This window comes from Ahaetulla prasina, chromosome 5 (genome assembly GCF_028640845.1).
Source record: "Ahaetulla prasina isolate Xishuangbanna chromosome 5, ASM2864084v1, whole genome shotgun sequence".
In the NCBI taxonomy this organism is placed as follows: domain Eukaryota; kingdom Metazoa; phylum Chordata; class Lepidosauria; order Squamata; family Colubridae; genus Ahaetulla; species Ahaetulla prasina.
Window position 1 is genome coordinate 18,593,362 of NC_080543.1, and position 21,976 is coordinate 18,615,337.

Genomic DNA, 21,976 nt, shown 5'->3' on the forward strand with positions numbered 1-21,976 from the left:
CATCTCCTCTCCAGATTGGCACGGGTCATCGCAGCCCTATCACCCACCAACAAACCCCGAGCCATTCTCAGAGGCCTTCAAACAGGAGGGTATGTACCTCACCCCCCCTTTTCTCCATCCATCCCGCTGAAGAGATCTGAGATTGTGACGTGTTCAGAAGTGATTTATGTTTTTTGCACCTTCCCACCCGACTTCAGCAAACAACTTCCACCCTCTTCCATGTTTCCATGAAACTTAAAATAAGCCCTTGCAATGTGTTTCCTATGGTCCTTTTATCAAAACTCTATGCAGGTAACCCTGGTAAGCTAGACTTGAAGTATAACTGCATTACTGTCCAAATTACAGGGCAGGGCAGGGCAGAGCAAAACAGAATAATTATTGGCCAAGTGTGATTAAGGAATTTGTCTTCGGTGCAGAAGCTTTCAATGTACATGCAAAGCAACAGAGTAACAATCATAATAATCATAATAAGTTTTTAATAATAAAACTTATTGCAGGAACTGGGTATGTCTAGTTTAATAAAAAGAAGGACTAGGGGAGACATGATAGCAGTGTTCCAATATCTCAGGGGTTGCCACAAAGAAGAGGGAGTCAGGCTGTTCTCCAAAGCACCTGAGGGTAGAAAAAGAAGCAACGGGTGGAAACTGATCAAGGAAAGAAGCAACTTAGAACTAAGGAGAAATTTCCTGACAATTAGAACAATTAATAAGTGGAACAACTTGCCTGCAGAAGTTGTGAATGCTCCAACGCTGGAAATTTTTAAGAAAATGTTTGTTAACCATCTGTCTGAGATGGTGTAGGGTTTCCTGCCTGGGCAGGGGGTTGGACTAGAAGGCCTCCAAGGTCCCTTCCAACTCTGTTGTTGTTGTTGTTGTTGTTGTTATTATTATTATTATTATTATTGTTATTATTATTATTATTATTATTATTATTATTATTATTATTATTATAAGTCATGATTATATCTTATATGTATATAATTTATTTATTTATATTATTTATATTTATATGGTCTATTATTGTATTATATGGTCTATTGTTATTTATATAGAGAGAATTTTTTATTGGCCAAGTGTGATTGGACACACAAGGCATTTGTCTTGGTGTATATGCTCTCAGTATACATAAAAGAAAAGGTACGTTCATCAAGAATTCTAAGGTACAACACTTAATGAGTTAGTCCTGGGGTACAAATAAGCAATCAGGAAACAATATCAATATCAATATCAATCATAAGCATACAAGCAACAAAGTTACAGCCATACAGTCATAAGTGGAAGAAGATGGGTGATGGGAATGATGAGAAGATTAAAATATAATAGGGGGAAGTCGAGAAGATGAGAAGGATAATAATAATATTTCCACCTTTGAAAATCAATATAGTGGGCCCTAGGAAACTAAACTAGTTCTCCTTCGATTGTCCCAATATTTTTACAGCTGACTCCATAATGTTAGTCATGTATTGAAACTTGTAGCTGTGAGGCTCTATCTACCAAAATATATTTTATCATCAATTATATTTTGTAACTGTTTTCCCAGGAGGAAGTGGTGTGTGTGTATGTATGTATGTATGTATGCATGTATGTATGGAGAGGTGGTATTCAGCTGCTTCAGACCGGTTCACCTGAACCGGTAGCAGAAATCACCAGTGGGCCCACCCATTAGGCACGTTTTTGAGGCTGGGCGCATGCACAGAAGCGCTGCATGCCAGCAAAGTGGAAGGCATGTGCACACGCATTCACAATTGCGAAACATTAGGGAAAGTAAGTGAATATCACCCATGTATGTATGTGTATATCTATGTATGTACAGTATTTGTGTGTATGTGTGGAAAACCTATACAGCAGAGTGAAATATTCTGGTGTTTAGTATTTAGTATTATTTTATATCAAAACCCATAAACGCACCTACAGTTTATGGTTTTATTATTATTTTTTTAAGTAAATATTGTTACCTCTCTTCACTGTTGAGTTGTGGTTGCCTAATTTTTTCCATCCCAGATCTGTCAATCCTCAGTGCTGAGCTCTGTGACAAGCAAAGAGACATCTATCTAGGAAGCCTAACCCCTCATGAGTATAAAGCCAGGAGTTTTAAGGGTATTAGTTCCAAGGCTTCTATCAAGCTTAAAACAATCAGGTTTAAAAACTATCAGTTCCAGTCTTGTAGTTTAGGGAGCAACATCTCCTTGTCTATCTTTTCTCCCTTGTTGGACCTGGAGTACATGACCCTTGGCTCTTGCTTAAGTCCTTTTCATCAAAGAAAAACCACTGATGTCAGAAAAGCCCATAACACTGCTGCAAAGAGTGTTTTATTGTCTGTTCTACTCTGTGCAATCAAATATTTTGTTATCTTTTTCTATGAAATATAGAAAGAGATTTCTCCAGGCTCAAACTACTAGAGTACGTTTCAGCTTTCAGTTGCACCTATTTTCACCCACAAGAATGATAGAAGTCTGAAAACTGGCTGAATTTCACACAACGCTCAAGTATTTGCAACCGCAGTATAACATTGAAATATGTTTGTGCCCTTTAGTGAGCTTTTGCAAAACTGATGTAAGCTTCATGTTTTCAGTCTTAAATCAAAAGGCACTATTGCTCTCATCCAATGGAAAGAAAACGTGTCTTAGCTAAAATCCTAGAAGGAAGGAGGAGGAGGAGGAGGAGGAGGAGGAGGAGGAGGAGGAGGAGGAGGAGGAGGAGGAGGAGGAGGAGGAGGAGGAGGACAAGAAGAACAAGAAATAATCAGATTATTAATTTAATTGAATTTGCTGTCTATGTACACTAGCCTGAAATTTGCAAAAATAGATTCAGAAATAAAATCAGAAGGTCTGTTTCCACAGTAATGAAGGTTAATTGAAAGACCATGAACACTCATAATCTGAAGTTGGTACATAGCAATTGCAAATTGAAAGCAAATAGTCAAAGAATGAATACAAAAGTGAAAAGTGATGTCCAGATTAATGAATAATAACTGCTTTGGGGAACTATCATAACACTTCATTTTCTATTAACTCTATTAAATCTCAAGGACTGTGTTCAGTTATGGAAATTGTGCTTTAAAAGGGCCAGAATCAAACAGCCAGAGATTCAGACAATGGCAACAAGGATAATTCAGGGACCAGAAACAAGTCCTATGAACAGAGATGATGGGAACTGGATATGTGAGCAAAGGAGATTGAGTAAGGATGAGATAGCACACTCTTATGATTTACCTGAAAGATGTCACCTACAACCGTGATGGTGAACCTATGGCACATATGCCAGAAGTAGCACACAGAGCCATCTCTCCAGGAACATGAGCTGTCGCCTGTTGCTCTTCTGAGTTCCGGAGTGCTGGCCAGCTGGTTTTCACACAGGCAGGAGCACTGCGCACGCTGGGAAGATGATCTTTTGCTTTCTGGTGTGTACATGCACACTGGCCATCTGGTCTTCTGGTTTCTGGCATGCACGTGCGCGCTAAGACCAGCTGGCCTGTGCGCATGTGCCTGCCAGAAACCGGAAGGTCGTCTTCCTGGCGCACACATGCGTACCAGGCGGCTGCTCTTCCGGTTTCTCGCCCGCGCGCTCCCATTTCAGCCCTAGGTGCCAAAAAGGTTTGCCAACACTGACCTAGAACAGAAAGGCCCACAGGGCTCCCTCTCCGGTTCCAGAATGCAGAACACAGAATAATATTTTTAAGTTACATGATGAAGAAGAAAAAAAATCCATCGGAGTTTCAAGAAAAATCTAACAGTAAAAGCAGTTCGAACAACCAATTGCCAAGAGAGGTAGCAGAACTGATTACCTTGATTTTCTCCCAGCAGGCTCTGAAACTGAATTGTGTTTAGTTCAGGCTTCAGCATACTTAGAATAGACCATTTAAATCAATGGAATTGAGCTGTCAATCCAATTGTCTTTTAACAACAACAAGGCCCTTTCCGTACATAGTAGAATTGCCCCCTTTTGGGGGGAAAAAAAAACACCAGCCTGTGTATATTCTCTGCAAGGCCAAGAAAATGCGACAAGTTGAACAGTTGTATTAAAACAGATTTCCAGTAAAAAAAAAGAAAAGAAAATTGTATTGCAAAATATTGGGGCTTTTTTACGTGAACGTTTTATTTATCATTTTTGAATATTTATAGCCAGCTTCCTGTTCAGTAGCAACATAGCACTTCACAGTGTTTGGAATAAAGAATAAAACAGCAGAATAAGACAATATATTAAATATATATTTATAGAGTAAAGAAAACCATACTTTAAAAAGCATGAAGGGAAAGGAAAGGCAAAACAAAACAAATTATTCAACCATTGAAAGGTCGTCAGTGGTCGATGAGAGTTCCTAACAAATTTCAGAAGAGAGAATGTTCTAGACTGTAGATGTTGTTAATAGAAAGTGTGTGTGTGTACACACGCTTTATTTATTTATTTAAATACCACTCAACTCTTAATGGACTTGGACACATCACAGTAAGAAACTGCTAAGGACAAGGAAATAAGTATCAAAATTTATTTATCAAATTTATTTATCAAAATATTTATCAAAATAATCAGAATAAAGGAGTACAAGGTACAAAAAGAGATCCACACAATGGAAAGAAGCCTTAAGTCATCCACACAACTTGCAGTTTCTGTAACTACAAAAAAATATTTAAACATTTAACGCTATATACCCTGTTTCCCCCAAAATAAGACATCTCCAATCGGGCTTTTGAGTGCATGGCAATAAGGCCAAGTGCTTATTTCAGAGTTCAAAAAAATATAAGATGAGGTCTTATTTTCGGGGAAACACGGTATGTTTATATATATAAATTTATATATATGTATACTCTAAATGTACGAGATAAAAGCAGTTAATGAAATCATGCAAAAAAATCAATATACATGTGAACAAATTAATACAAAAAATCATTTATTAAGGCTTTTAAGACTATTTGGAAACATTAGGGAAAGTCACATATTTTAAATGGATATATTTAATTTTGATATGAAAAGAATAGATATTGCAGGCAATCTGGGTACCAAAATAGGCACAAAGCTTTGTAGTTTACAGAAACATACACTCCAAATGTATTAAACTCCACATTTTGCATGGGGGTGTGTGTCTTAATAATTTGCTGAAACTGTATGTGTATACTTGAAATATTATATGAATACTTGGGGAGGAGGACACTGATATCAATCACATTTATGCATACCCACATAATTTTAACTCAGTGTCTATCCACCTTGGCAACTTGAAAATGTGTGGACTTCAATTCCCAGAATTCCTTGGCCAGTATGTTAGCCAGGAAAGTCTGGGAATTGAAATTCACATATCTTTAAGCTGTCAAGGTTGAGAAATACTGCTACAGCTTGATAACATATATTGCAATTTAGAATTTGTAAGGAAGTTGCTGAAGTTCAGAAGTGGAGGAGGCTGACAATTGACAGGTGTTACTAAAATCTTGATGAAAAGCAGGCGAAAAGTAATACTGCCCTTGGGAAATTAACGGTATTAAGTGATAACATATGCTTGTCTGCATTTATTTCTCAATAGATCTGTCTTTGTTAAGGAAAGTCATTGATTTATTATGTATCAGCATCCTTGTCATGATTCGTTATAACCTATTAATTTCTCCTCCCGTTTTATGTTCTTGCTTACAAATTATAAGTAAAGTTGGAAAACACAACTTGGTCTGGAGTTAGTTTAGAGAATTTTGACCTTTGGGAATTTAGAACTATGGATTCTGCAGTGAACCATCCAACCATTATTTGTTCTTTGGTTTTGTTTTGTTTTTTGCTGAGCTTTTTTTTTTTTAGCTTCCTGATTGGTTATCAATCCTGCTTTTCCTCTTTGTTTGTATTTAAAATGCCAGGCACAAATTTAAAACCCTCTAGATCAACAATTAGACAAAATGGTAATATGGCTACTACCAGTGTGAATAACAATCTACTCTATTATCCTAATTAATAATTACTATGAAATTAATTAATTAACTCATACACATATATTACCAGTTATGAGTGGTGCAGTGGTTTAGAGGTGGAGCTTCAGCTCACTATCAGGAAGCTGTGAGTTTGATCCTAGGTAGCGGCAGATATATCTATTTCTGGGCACAATGAATAAATATCAGTTGCGAACTCTGCATTGGCAACAGGAAGGGCATCCAGCCATTAAACACTCAACTCCATTCAGTTGCCCCCACTCCACCCCACAAGGGATTATGGGGTCATTTGTGTATATGTGTATGTGCGTGTGTGTGTGTGTATGATAGATAGATAGATAGATAGATAGATAGATAGATAGATAGATAGATAGATAGATAGATAGATAGATAGATAGATAGATAGATAGATAGACAGAAACAGATATATTTACTGATTAAGAAATACAGGGAGACTAGTATAGATCTATTTCAAGCTATTTAGCTCTCATCAGCTAGTCATGCTGGGATTTGAACCTTCTTGCTTGCATATTAGGCAGATGAATTAACTTCTAAGTCATGGGCTCTCCTCGCTTTATTTCTCCCTTTATTTCTTTGTCAGTAAATATAAATTTAACCAGTTCCATGGAGAAAGGTTTTTCCACGGACTGTTGGGAATGTAGTTTTGCATGTTGCCTGCATCCTGCAGATGGGACTTCTCTTGTTTATGCAGCCCAGTTTCTGGCATGCTGCAGCCCAGTCCTGTTCCATGGAGCAGAGGTTGGGGGCCCCTGTTTTAGAGTAATGTTATCATTAAGGCTCAACAATGTATGCAATTGTATCTACAATCATTGTTTCTTTTTCATTTGATGTAAATACTGCCTTTTGAGGCAGGACATACTACATAATACTTTCTTTTCCTTTCCGTTTTTTCCACCAAACCAAGTCCGGTTGAGAAAGGATTATTGACTGAAGCCATCTTATGGCTAAAAGTAGATTTGAATCTGGGGTCTTCCCAGCCATAACCCAGAACTGTATCTCTCTATTCCAGCCCTCTAAGTGTTGCTTTGGATGTTTTATCCAAAAAACTAGAGACTGTTGGAGTCTGGATGGGATGAAATGGGCTCCAGCTCAACCCAAGCAAGATTGAGTGGCTGTGTATAATTGTTCTTCCCATCTGCTACTCTGGTTGGGGTGTCGCTGCCCCAGATAGACCTGGTGCGCAATCCGGAGATCCTCCTAGTTTCTGTGATGACCCAGGTCGTGACACAAAGGCAACACAGCCACAGAACCGATATGAGTCCCTTTATTATCACCAACTGTGCCCCCCAATGTCCGTTTGAACTCTCCGGCCTGGAGAGAGCTCTTCCACCAGCCTGTAATAGTCTTTGGCTGGCAATACTTCAGTCCCAAACGTTGTAAGCAGAAAATTTCTAACAAAAAATCCAAAGGCAAGACAAGGTAATTAATCCGGCAGGGCAAGCAAAATAAGGAATTCCACTAGTAAAGTAGCACGGCAGTAAATTAAGCCAGGATTCAAAGAAACACCAGATAAACTCAGCGTTTGTTCCTGACAAACACCCCTCCCATTTGCCTTTCCTTTTAAACTCCAGCAACACCTGTGCCTTGTAAAGAGGATCAGGTCCCTTTCCTCCCTCGTAAGCCATGCAACCCACATTGCTCTCTTCTCCGTTCCTCCCTGCGCTGCCTAGGATGAGGAGGGGGTGGGCCTTGGTCTTCATCTGAACCCCCTCTCCCTTGTTCTACCTCTCCCCTGCTCTGCCCAGCCTGACTTTGCCCTTCCCCATTTTTCCCCACAGCCAATGGATCCACTCTCTCACTCTCTGTCAGCCGTTCCTCTTCCCCTTCAGACTCCGACAGGGGCATGACAGTTTCATGGCTCCTTGCGTAGTGCATCAGTTCCATTCATTCTTGGACCAGGAAGCCCTGCCCATTGTCAAATAGGCCTTTGTAACCTCTTGCTTAGATTACTCCAACATTCTCTACATTGAGCCTTTGAAGAATATTTGTAAACTTTAACTGATGCAGAATTGTAGCTGTGTACAATTGTGCTATAATAGCACATTTACTACCATTACTATGTCGGCTGCATTGGTACCAGTGTGTTTCCATGTACAACTTAAGGCACTGGTCGTTGACTTTAAAGCTCAGTGTGGCTTGGACCAGGCTACCTTTGGACCATCTTTTTCCAATTAGTCTACTTCAGGTGTGTCGAACCTGCGTCATCACAGGGGCGTCACGTGATATATGGTGACCTTTTACCCCCTTTGTGAAACTGGGCATGGGTGTGGCCAGTGTGTGATGCAACTGGCCCATAGGCTGCGAGTTTGGCACCCCTGGTCTAATTCAATACAGCACATTTGGAATTCTGGAGATCCCAGAGAGCCAACAGATGGGAACAAAAATATGGTCCATTTCTGCTGTAGTTCCTGTCTGTGGACTCATTCAGAGATTAGAATGGCCTCAACTCTTTCCTAAGGCTTTAGAAACTTGGCTGTGTACTCTAGCCTGGGGCTTGGAATCAGACGTGGACTTTACATACTGTAGCAACTGGTTTGCCTAGCACCGGACATGTGAGCGTGTGCCATTCGTGCATGCGTGCGGTGTCACAAAACATGGCAATTCATTCACACGTGCTGTCCACATGTGTATGTGACATCAAACAACACAGCAATTTGCTTGCATGGGCTGTACACACATGCATGCAGTGTCAAAAACACAGCGATATAGGATGGGATTGCGCGTGGGTGGGTGGGTGGAAGTCTCCACTACCGGTTCACCCGAACCGGTCTGAACCGGCTGAATACCACTTCTGCTTGGAATGTATCAAAAGCCTCATATCTTGGCTTTACTGTTAGCTTAAAATAAATAAAAATATATACTTATGAACAATCTTAATGCATCTCACCAGATGCATTCTGTGCTTCTCCAGAAGCACAGAAACAGAAGACAATTTAAAGGCTGTAATCCTAAATCCCTTGAAGAGTCAGAAATGATGATTTGTAAAACCATATTTTATATCACAACATTAAAATGTCTAAAGCTGCTGTACACAGCAATCCACGGTTTAGTGTAATCTGTAAGTCCTGTTGTGGTTTTTGTAGGAGTCTAGATACAATTCAGATCATTTGATTCTTTTCAGATCTGAAAAGAAAGTTGATGTTAGAGTGCGCCCCTGTGAACATAGTGGCAGTTATTTCTGAAAATCTTTGCCAACTAAAATGTCAGCAATTTTTTTTTTTAAAAAAATGACGTAGTGCTTTCTACTTGGTTGTTGTTTGTTTGTTTGTTTGTTTGTTTGGCATAGTTATATATTCTACTGGTGGTGCTGCCTTTATCTACTGAAAACAACTCTGATCTTTTGAAGTTGGGTGGTGTAGAAATGTAATGAAAAATAAATATCCACAGATGTGTTCAGATAAATCTCCCAGAGATAGATTGCCAATAGTCACATATGTGATTTGCTAGGAATCCCTTTTGTGTTCCTCTGAGAAAACCAAATTGACAAAGATTGATTTGAATCATTATGTCTATTGAGAAGGACCCAATCATGCCAATGTTTAGGCACCAAAGTGGTTTTTGTGCTTGCAAAAAGCTTTCAAATTAGCAGATGAAAATCATTGGTTTGTTTAAGAGCATTCAATCATGGGGATTAGGAACTGAAAGACACAAAGCAAATTACTCTGTCATTTATTTATGTAGAGCAGTGTTTATGCAAAATGCTACAAGTCCTTTAACTAAATTTCCAGGAAGTTAACATTTTCAATTTCTTTTTCTTCTGGCTGGATCATGACAAGCAGAAAATCAATGGGTGACATTTTCATCAGCAAATAAAAAGCTGTGGTTCCGTATTGTGTGTATTGGTTAATTGGAAACTGGCTGGTTAGTTTGAGATAGTCATTCTTATAGTTCAAACTTCCTCGCAGACAGGGATGCCCATAGGAATGTCAAAAGTCAACATGGTTGCTATTCCAATTGGACTTTCTGTTTTTTCTACGAAGACGTTTTGCTTCTCATCCAAGAAGCACTGAATAGCTGAATAAGCTTCTTGGATGAGAAGTGAAATGTCTTCGAAGAAAAACCAGACAGTGCAGTTGTCTCTTGAAAAACCACCTTTAGGACATGGTTGCATAGAACTTTGATAATGAAAGAAGTATCTGCAGGAAAGGTCAGGAAAGGCAATATGGCATCCAGAACCATGACCTAGATCATGGGTCTCCAACCTTGGCAACTTTAAGCCTGGTGGACTTCAACTCCCAGAATGCCCTAGCCAGCAAAGCTGGCTGAGGCATTTTGAAGTTGAAGTCCTCCAAGCTTAAAGTTACCAAGGTTGGAGACCCCTGACCTAGATGACTGAGAATCTCCATAGACTTTTTCATGCAATCAATAGAACGATAGAACTCTACCTATTTATAAGTATAATTCTATCTTACTTAAACAGCAATTTCATTCCACTTCAGCTTCCCCAGTCCTGTATTTTATACAGTGTCCCCTTCCTTCATTTATGGGAAAACCATATTTCACTTAGAATGGATGGTAGACTTAGTTAAAGAGTTAAATGATGAATAACATGGCCAGGCACATATCTGAATTAACCAGGTGGTTTAGCTTAATAAGTAATTCAAGTACTTATTTTGTCTTTGAAAATTGGCTGTGATTGATTTTGAAAACCCTGAGTAAATGGCTGGTCCACAAGAGATGAAGTCTCCTTAATAACTGGCCTCTGAAAATAAAAACATTGATAAAACATTAAAACTGAAGTCCGAGGGGGCTGGTGGGGAAGGATTGATAACCTCTGAAATGGATCCTGTACATTTTCCCACACTGACCTTTGAAATTAATAAAATCCGTTCCATGATGTTTTGTTGGAAGTAGCTTTTTGAAGGCAATCAAAGAGGTACTTTTGTTTCAAATTTTGGATAGGGTTGGCTACTCAAGAACAGTTTGAATGCTAAAAATAACTTCTGTTCATGTGCCTTTCAATCATGCTGAAGTGCCTGCTTTTCCACTTCAGTTTGAGGCATCCAGATTGAATGACTCGGAGTTCTGATTTAAGGCACCATCTTGAATTTAGATTGCCAGAAGCTTTCATTTATTTTTTTTACTTATTGAATAAATTTATATAAGCTTAAAAGTGCTATGGGCTTAAAGTTCAAAGCATTGTTAGAGACCCCACACACTCACGTTATGATCTGTCTCTGTTGCTCCCCTCTGGGAGGAGGTTTCGAAGTATTTCTAGCAGGACTTCCAGATTCTGTAACAGCTTTGTTCTCTAGGCCGTCCATCTGGGTAAACTTGCAAAATTCATTTTTTTTTCTCACCATGTACATGTTTACATCCGAGCTAGATTGTATTGTTTATCCATGTCATATAATACATGTGAGCATATGCATAATTTTGACTTTCTTTCTTTCTGTCATCATCTTTATGTAGTGTATTTATAGGGAGGCAGTGGCTCAGTGGCTGAGCTTGTCGATCGAAAGATTGGCAGTTCACCGGTTCAAACCCCTAGCGCCGCATAATGGGGTGAGCTCCCGTTACCTGTCCCAGCTTCTGCCAACCTAGCAGTTCAAAAGCACGTAAAAAATGCAAGTGGAAAAATAGGGACCACCTTTGGTGGGAAGGTAACAGCATTCCGTGAGCCTTTGGCGTTTAGTCATGCGGGCCACATGACTATGGAGACGTCTTCAGATAGCGCTGGCTTTTCGGCTTTGAAACAGAGATGAGCACCACCCCCTAGTGTCAGGAATGACTAGCACATATGTGCAAGGGGAACCTTTACCTTCACCTTTTTATATAGTGTATATTGGAGGTGGTGAACCGTTGAGAGCTGCATGCAATGAAATTTCATTTTAATGTATGCCGATTAGTATACATTCAAAGTGACAATAAAGTTATTCTTAATCAAAGTCTAAGTATATAGCCATTCAGCTCAAATATAGATTACTCTGGGTGGCATATTACAGCAATGACTCAAATGGTGGGGCTACAAAGTGTATCTCTGGGTATGTGTGTGGTGCTACTAGAGCCGTACTACATTTGGCATCTATATAGGTAGCATACTTACTGATAAAACCTGACCTTCTGAGTATTTGATGACTCTAGATACGTGTCTATTTATATCATTTGATGATTGGGAAGAGAGTGAATTGTTTCTGAAGTAGATCACAAAAACAGGACTCACAATTCATAGCTCCGAGCAAGAACTTTTACCAGTAATCTCTGAAGGAGATGTTCCTTTTTGTCTCCAATAGAGGGTGTCGATTATGGGCCGATGTTCATTCAAGAACCTGATCATGTGATCTTCCCCATGGATTCAGAGGAGAAGAAAGTGTCTCTCGGTTGCCAAGCCAGAGGAAATCCCACCCCAACCTACAGGTAGCTAATATGTTTTAGCAATGGAGCTAAGTTGCCTTTTTGGATTCCAAGTCAGTGTACAGTAGTCCTCGACTTACAGCCTTTCATTTAGTGGCCATTCGAAGTTACAATGGCATTGAAAAAAAATTAACCTATGACCATTTTTCGCACAGCCATTGAAGCATCCCCATGGTTACGTGATCAAAATTCAGACATATGGCAACTCTCTTGTGTTTACGATGTTGCAGTATCCCAGGATCATGTGATCACATTTTGCGACTTCCTGACAAGCAAAGTTCACGGGGAAGCCAAATGCACTTTACAACTGCATTTCTAACTTCACAACTGTAGTGATTCACTCAACAATTGTGGCAAGAAAGGTGTTGCTTAGCAAGGGAAATTTGGGCTCAGTTGTGGTCATAAGTCGAGGACTACCTGCATTCTGTTTTTAGCTAAAATCTATTCCATTCTTACTTTAAAAGATTCAGTTATAAAATTATCTCAATCTATTCATTTATGTACCTGTCTTTTTTTCTAACAGGCATTTTGCAAACTGAAGCAATTGTCAAGATATGTATCCTGGCACAAAGCACTGTTTTGTCTATCATACACTTTAGTGCAAATTTCCCTAATGGTGCTGATTTTTGTCTGCATTGTTACGAATGTTACTCCAGTTTGAATATTGGTTCAGACTATGAAAATTGGATCAGTTCTTATTCACTGAAAAATCAACTACCTAATATGCTTAATAGATGTGTGTGTGTCTCTCTCTCTCTGTGTGTGTGTGTGTGTGTGTTTACTGACAAAGAAATAAAGGGAAAGTAGTATAGATCTATTTCAAGCTATTTAGTTCTCATCAGCTAGCCATACCCTTCTGGGATTCTATTATGGCTAATTGATGAGAGCTAAACAGCTTGAAATAGATCTATACTAGTCTCCTTTTATTTCTTTGTCAGTAAATATAAATTTAACACAAAATAGTTTGTCGTGAAAGTGACTGCCTGAGGGCTCCTGGACTAGGGCTGAAAGGCGAAAGAGAAACAGGATGCTCTCTCCCACAGTGGGGCAGACCAGGTGCTTCGACAGAAAAACACTTTGTGTGTGTGTGTGCGCGTGCGCACACACACACACACACACACAGATAAATTTATTTGTCTGATAGAAAGACTTGAATTAAGGACTATCTATGTAAAATAAAGTCCATTTTATATATTTTTTAACTGCAGGTTAATACCATGTTTCCCCCAAAATAAGACTGGGTCTTATATTATTTTTTCCTCCAAAAGATGCATTAGGGTTTATTTTCTGGTTAGGTCTTATTTTGGTGGAAATATGATACTAATTGCGTCCATCTGGCTGATGATCTTAACTGGGGCTTATTTTGGGGGGTGGGGCTCATATTATGAGCATCCTGAAAAATCCTGCTAGGGCTTATTTTTCAGTTGGGTCTTATTTTCAGGAAAACAGGGTAAACATGAAATTCACCTTCATCATTTGTTGTGGAAGAAGGAATCTTTTTTTATATATATCTGGAGCATTATATCTCAGATACATAATTTGAAGGGTAATTAATTCATAGATCTGCTGTTCAGGTTTTGACCTTTATTTGTTAATTTGTTTTGTTTCTATATTGCCTTACTTCCTTAAGATTCCTGGAAGTTTACAAGAGACAGTAACACAATAAAAGCAATATAGCAAATTTAAATTATAGTATTAAAAATTCCTGAATTATTATTTTAACCTTTAAAAATTGTTCCACACAATTTGGAAGTCTGTTTTTGAGACTTCTTAAAGCTCATGAAGGGAGAAGAAGTGATACAAATCTCTAGCAGAAAATTACTGCAGAGAGTAGGGCTATAACTAAAAAGGAACTTATTTCTAACCCTTCCCTGAGGCCAATGTAGCAGGGGAACTGTCAATAACCCTACATATGATTTAGTTTTTATTTATTTATTTAGACATTTATGTTGCCACCCCTCTTTTAGCCAATCCTCTACAGTACCTAATGATGTACATATTTGACAGTTCTCCCTCCAGACATCTGAGTCTCCAGCCATATAGAGTTTTCTAGTAAAATATACCACATTTTCAATTTTCAAGCTTTTGTATGCAAGGGTTTTCCCCCCCACAGGTTTTATATGCAAAAAGCAGTTCTCATCCACCAGTAAGTGGGCTGTTGTATTTTGTGCTAACTGTAGCTTCAACAGCAGTTCTGTGTAAAGAACATTGCAACCATTTGTACAAGACTTGATAGGGTTGCAGGTTATGGCTGCCAGAAGCTCTTTCTCCGATTGGTGTACCAGCTAGAGCTGAGGAAAACCTCCATTGCCAGTAGACTAAAAGTAGACAAGAGGTTAATAGACATTATCCATAGACTCATTACCCATTACATTACTCATAGACACTACCCATAGACTCAAAGGAGCCACGAGGTTAAGTACATCCCCAGGTTGCAGTCTACTGCTGTAAGGAGATTGCTATCCCACCTTGAGTCAGCACTGGAGCAAAAAAATCAAGTCATTTCTGGATTTTCCAACAATATAGACTTGCTAGGATACAATTTCAGGTTTTCTATCAATTTCTGCAATTTTCAGATATCTGGTCAAGATTTCCACTGTGTTACTAGCTTGGTTTATGTTGTTTGTTTGTTTGTTTGTTTGTTTGTTTGTTTGTTTGTTTGTTTCTGGTCAAGATTTCCACTGTGTCACTGGCCTGGTTTATGTTGAGTTTATATTTATTTATTTATTTATTTATTTATGAGATGTATTCATGCCTATTTATTCATGCCTATTCGCACATGGCGCTCAAGGCAGCTTACAAAAATATAAAAACATCATATAAAAACAATAAAACTAAAAAATCATATATAATAAAATAATAAAATAAAATAACTAAGTTATAGACTTTTATGAATATTACTTTTCAGTATATAATTTACATTATAGATAATTGAACATCTACCTTATGCTAAAAGCATTGTATTACAAAGTATGATCAATATGTGGATATTTTAAAACAGCGGTTCTCAACCTGTGGGTCATGACCCCATTGGGGGTCGAATGACGATTTGCCAGGGGTCGCCTAAGACCATCGGAAATATGGGAAGTATACTTGTGAGTCGAAGAATCGCGCTCCAATGGTTGACTCCACAAGCCAGCTGCAGGCTCTTCAAATCGCTAGCCGAATTCGGCTTCAGGCGCGATGAATTAAAAAAGAGAGAAATCTTTGCTCTGATGTCTCCCTCTCAAGCCAGCTGCAATCACTCCCAATCGCTAGCCTAACCTGGCTTCAGGCACGATAAACTTAATAGGGGAGGAGTCTCCACTTTAATGCCTCCATCCTCAAGGCAATCACAAGCAGTTCAGATCGCCAGCCAATATGGCTTCAGGCGCGATAAATTCAAAACGAAAATAATTTTACGGTTGGGGTTGCCACATCGTGGGGAATTGTATTAAAGGGGTCGCAGCACTATAAAGGTTGAGAACCACTGTTTTAAAATGATCCAGCAGATGTCATTTACCTTCCTAGTTTATTCTTAGTTTAATCCTTAATTATCCCTTGAACATTCTCAATACGTTTACCAATTAACATTCTGCATTTGGCACAATTTTCTGTAATTGCAAGAGCCATACAAAGTTTGGAATGATACGGTGAGAACTGGCCTCCAAAAACAGGCAATGTCAGAATCCAAGGTATAAAATGAGCGCTGTAAATGTGTGGAAGATTTAATATGTTAAATTCGAGGGATGCACATTTGTAGAAGAACTTGGGGGTGGTGTGAAAAGGGGGATCAGCCTAGAATCCTTACTTAGCCATAAGAAAAGTAAGTCCAACCCAAGGGTGAAATCCAGCAGGTTCTAACAGGTTCTGGAGAATTGGTAGTGGAAATTTTGAGTAGTTTGGAGAACCGGTAGTGGAAATATTGAATAGTTCAGAGAACTGGCAAACACCACCTCTGGCTGGTGGGAATGGAGATTTTGCAATATCCTTCCCCCAGGAGTGGGGAGGGAATGGAGATTTTGCAGTATCTTTCCCCTGCCATGCCCACCAAGCCATCACGCCCATCAAGCCACACCCACAGAACCAGTAGTAAAAAATATTTGGATTTCACCACTGGTCCAACATCACCACCCCTTGAGTGTCATTGATCCTCATCAAACTCTAAGCTTGTGCCAATCATTAGTTGAGAAGATTCCTGGGCGTAGAGTTTTAACAATAAATCAGCATTTATAATAAATCAGATGGTCTTTCACAGAAATGATTCAGAAATGATTTGGAAGATATCCTTCAGAAGTTACTTGTTTGCAACCACAACACCTTCCTATTATTCACTTAAGTAGCCTGACACTTTTCAGGCATTGTACACAAAATGTACAAGTGGGCATATAAATGTAATAAATAAGAAAAAAAGAACAGCTACCACTGCTTCAAAATCTACATTGCCAATAATGAAAGAATGCTAAGGAATCCCAAAGAGGAATGAAATCGGTAAATAGGATTGCCAAATAAATAATAAACAAATAGAGCTGCAAGAGGCAGGTTGAATTGCAATTATGGTACATATGGCACTAGAGACAAGTGATTAAATTTCTTTTGATGTTTTCCCAGTTTAATTTATCAACAAATTCTGATAGCCAGATAGAGAAACAAATACCTATATGTGGTTTCTGAATATAGGATGAATAAGAAATGAAGAAAGAATACAAGAGAATTAAGATAAAACTACCATATTTTTTGGAGTATAAGACACACATTTTTTCCCCCAAAAGAGGGTGAAAATTTGGGTACGTCTTACACACCGAATGTAGCTCTGCCCACCTGCTGCCCCTCACTACTGGCTTCTGTCTCCCAGCAATTTACCTCCTTGCAGCAAGCAGCAAACAGCCCGTTTCAGCTTTAGCACAACCTGATTAGCACAAAGAACTGATTGTCGGTTGGATTGGCCTCCTGACCCTCAGCTGTTTCAGGCTGCAGGGATTGCCATTGCCTCTTGTTGCTCCACTGTTTGCTGCAAGGAGGAAAATTGCTGGGAGGCAGAGACAGAGGCAGATTTTCTTTTTCATGTTTTCCTCCCCAAAAATGGTAGGTGCATCTTATACTCTGGAGCGACTTATACTCAAAAAAATACGGTACTTAGGCTGACTAATTGTACAAGAGAATAGTTGAATGCATAATCATGTTAAAGTTTCATACTTTTCACAATGTTACACACAGTTTGCATCTCAGAAATATGGACACCGTTGGGTACACCAGGAAAAAAATATGCTGAAAAATGTGTATGGGAAATAAAAATACAAAATGTTTTCTTAAAAAATTGTATTCTAGAAAATATCCATGCATCTGAATATTTTGCGTAGAAATGTCATGCAAATTTCTCAACTGAAAACCAAATAAAAGTGAAGCCGTTCATTGCATCAAATTTTCCTTTCAGTTGTCCATATCTTCTTGAAACTTATTAAACTATTTATTTTTCTTTCCTTCCAAGGTGGCTCCAGAATGGAACCGAGTTAGACATAGAAAGTGATTACCGCTACAGTGTAATAGAAGGAAGCCTTATTATCAACAATCCCAGTGAATTAAAAGATGCTGGGCAGTACCAGTGTTTTACCAGCAATGTCTATGGTAGCATTTTGAGCAGGGAAGCATCACTTCAATTTGCATGTAAGTAACAATTTTGTTATCCCGCTGTTTTACTATTTGGATAGAGATAATGAAGTCACATGGGACGCGGTGGCTCAGTGGCTAAGACGCTGAGCTTGTCGATCGAAAGGTTGGCGGTTCAGCAGTTCAAATCCCTAGTGCCGCGTAATGGAACGAGCTCCCGTTACCTGTCCCAGCTTCTGCCAACCTAGCAGTTTGAAAGCACGTAAAAAAGGCAAGTAGAAAAATAGGAACCACCTTTGGTGGGAAGGTAACAGCATTCCGTGTGCCTTTGCCATCAAGTCATGCTGGCCACATGACCATAGAACGTCTTTGGACAGCTCTGGCTCTTTGGCTTTGAAACGGAGATGAGCACCCCCCACCTAGAGTCAGGAACAACTAGCACATATGTATGAGGGAAACCTTTACCTTAATGAAGTCACATTGAAACAATGCGAAAAAAAGTCTAATTGCATCATGAAGAACCAGACAATTATATTCATATCTACGAATATAAGAATTTGCTTTATACAGGTGGTCTTCGACTTATAACCATTCCTTTAGAAACCTTAGAACATTGAAAAAACATGACTTACTGTATGACCATTTTTCATACTTACGACCATTGCTATATCCCCATGGTCATGTGATCCAAATTCAGACGTTTGACAACTGGTTCATATTTCTGATGGTTGCTATGTCCTGGGATCAGTTTTTGTCACCTTCTGACGAGCAAAGTCAATGGGGAAAACAGATTTCCCATTGTAACAGCCATATTACTATCTTAGCTGCAATGATTCACTTAAAAACTGTGGCAAGAAAGCTTTTAAAGGCAAAACTCATTTGATAATGGTCTTGCTTAGCAATTGAAACTTTAAGCTGAATTGTGATAGTCCGTAGAGAAGTACCTTGTATTTCATTATTTTAGTCCAGAGTACTTTTGTCTGTTTGTTTTCCATACTAACCATCTCTCCACTGATCTAGCCCCGTGATGGTGAACCTATGGCATGTGTGGCAGAGGTGGCACGCAGCGCCCTCTCTGTGGGCATGCGAACCGTCGCCCCAGTTCAGCTCCGCTACACATGCGTGTGCACTTCCCGCTTGCCAGCTGGTCTTTGAGTCTATGGGCAGGGAGCATGTGGGGGCTTGGCACGTGTGGGGGGACAGGGCAGATGCGTGGGGACCAAACACTCATTGCATTTTGGGGGTTCAGGTGCACACACACATACACGCTTTGGGCACTCAGACCGGAAAAGTTTAGCCATCACTGGTCTAGCCAAATGCCCTGATCAGAAAAAGCCCCAAGAAGTGTATGATGTTTTCCTAGGATTTAACTGACCTTCTGATGTTTTCCCCTGAACTCAGTTAAAGTGTGAAAAGCTAGAGAGGCAATAGACAGATGCAAATGATGAAAGACATACATAAACATCCCTCAGCTTGTCCCTAATTAATGAAGTTCTAAACTCCTAGACCGGCTAGCAAGAATTTAACTAATTGTTTATTTTGCCCCTTTGGGCGAAAAATGAAAACAAATTATGTTCCATCAAGGGAATGTGAATGTGAACCAAAAACACAGAATACATTCTGAGGTAAAATTCATCTGATCTGCTGGAGCGAGGAGTTCAAGCAATATTGGGTAACCAAACCAGACAAAAGAGTTAAAGACACAAAATTGACATTCGGACTGAAAACAAGGACAAAGAAATCATCCCCAAGTTATTTTTATTTGCCTGGATGACAAATCCCAAGGTTGATGATTTTGAAGAAAGAAATTACTGTACACCAGCATTACAGAGCAAGAGACTGCCAAACCGACACAAGTCAAAAGGGTTTTAGGCTTATTTCAATAGGCCTTATCGAACACAATGGGTTTTTAACACAATTGGAATTGCTAATTGATGAGATAACTCCTCAGTCCATCTGCCTCACAGGTAGCCTGTATTTGTATAATAGCATTCTCCCCCCCCCAATCAAACCCACCTCATCCCGATTTAAATCTTACCTCAGTTCAGCCACTGCATGAAGCTGACAAAATGAGCTATAGTTTATAAAATCTTATGTCTTTTAATAAAAATTTTAGTGGCCTTAAATACAATTTAAACGAAGAGATGAGGCCAGATTCTTTTTGATTCTGCTTGTCCTTGTGGGGAACAATTTCTTTTGTAACCCAGTCTGAGAAAATAGATTTTTTTTCATCAAGGCCTTGCTAGTAGGATGCAGACAATGAACTTTCTTGCTAACAATTTAGCAAGCACATTCAATTACAACTGATCCCTTCATAATTTGGATAAATCCAACAATCCTGATGGAGTATTGTGTGTATATATGTATTCTTATAAAACAGGGGTGTCAAATTCAAGGCCGGCCCATGGGGTGTTTAGATCTGGCCCACAGGACTGTCCTGAAAACAGCAAAGGACCGGCCCGGGGTGCCTCTGCCAGTGTAAATGGAGCTGGAAGGGCCACATGCACCCCTAGGGCACCATTTTCAGCCACAATGGCCTCCTGCAGCCCTCTGCCAGTGAAAATGAAGCTCAGGGGGACTGCGCACAGCCCCCCGAGCTCTGTTTTTTCAAAGAAGGGAAGGGAAGGGAAGGGAAGGGAGGGAGGAAGGAAGGAAGGAAGGAAGGAAGGAAGGAAGGAAGGAAGGAAGGAAGGAAGGAAGGAAGGAAGGAAGGAAGTGTTGACAGAAGGAAGAAAGATTATAATGAGAATGAGGGAGGGTCTGAGAGAAGTCCTGCCTTAGCACTTCACCACCAGAGGTGCCTCTGACACGAGTGACATCGAACTGACCACGTCCACCCTGGCCACACACACACCCTGCCCCCCTGAGGTCAAACACAACCCTGATGCAGCCCTCAATGAAATCGAGTTTGACACCCCAGTTAAAAAACAATGGGGTTTGTTGTACTCTTCTGTTTTAATTAATATGTTGATTCATTCATTGATTCATTATACATTATAATGGCATTGTTGATTCTTAGTGACCAGATAAATGGATTTTCTCATGATGATCTTTTCTTAACCTGGCCTCTCAGGGTTGAATTCAACACCACCCAGATAATAAAAAAATAAAATAAATTGAATTAATCCACCCTGCAATTAGTTGTCCCTTTCTCTTTCCTTCCATCTTTCTCAGAATTAGAATCTTCCATAGGGCAGCAAATACCTCACAATTATTTTGTTCAAGCCAAGCATTTGCCTTTCTTCTCTTGAACCAGAAGACATGTAGAACAACTTCATTGCATTTCTAAAGTCCCCCACCCACCCACAAATGAGAAATACCCTCTCAAGATGTCGTAATTTGAGCTTACTGCCATGCTGACAAGGCATTTGAATTGATAATGTGACATCTCTGACTTCCCTCACAGCCCGCTGAGTGTAGAACCTGGAAACTGCAAGCCATCGATCAAAAGTTTAATTCTTCCAAATTTGTATCAGACGCAAAATGAATTTAGAGCAAGAATCCCATGCTGTTCTCAGCTTTATCTGAATATTGCCACACAATTGAATTGATAGGGTACATTTAAATACACAGTGTGATGCTTTCCAGTGGATTTGGATGATTCGGGTAGTAATCTGAAATATATTTTTTCTGAGATAGAGGAAGCCAAAGGACCTACGATGCCAGCAGCATGAATTCATATTAAAGGCTAGAAAAGCCTCCATCCTCACCAACAAAGAGCAATTTTCTATACTGAAGAATGCATGGAGGAATTGGTTGTGACCCTCAGCGGCCAGCAAAGCTGGCTGCAGAGTCAGACAATGAGGAGGTTGGGGAGGAACGTGGGCCAGTCCTGGAGTCTGGGGAAAGCTCTGACTCAGAGGCAGAGAGGGAGCCAAGGCCATCTGGTAGTTCTTTGCTGCCTCCGTAGTCTCCGTAGTCTGACATCAGCAAGGCAGAAGAACAGCATGAGCCTGTTCTCAGTGTGCGCATGCGCAGAGCTGCCAGAAGACATGAACAATTAGGAAAACAGGGTTGAATTGGGAGTAAGGCTTGGAGATGATTGGCCCCTCCATAAGACATAAAAGAGAAGCGAACGGGACGTGGGCTTTTGCAGGAAGCAATTAGTTCCTC

The 21,976-nt window shown here is 39.7% G+C and overlaps 1 protein-coding gene across 1 annotated transcript in view; it reads left to right on the forward strand.

Annotated features, from left to right (window-relative positions):
* CNTN5 (contactin 5) overlaps positions 1-21,976 on the forward strand; it is a 927,011-nt gene that overhangs the window by 603,876 nt on the left and 301,159 nt on the right. The window contains exons 5-6 of the mRNA XM_058185575.1: positions 12,157-12,280; positions 17,745-17,920. Of these exons, the coding sequence (XP_058041558.1) occupies positions 12,157-12,280; positions 17,745-17,920 (300 nt within the window). The remainder of the gene's footprint in view (positions 1-12,156; positions 12,281-17,744; positions 17,921-21,976) is intronic.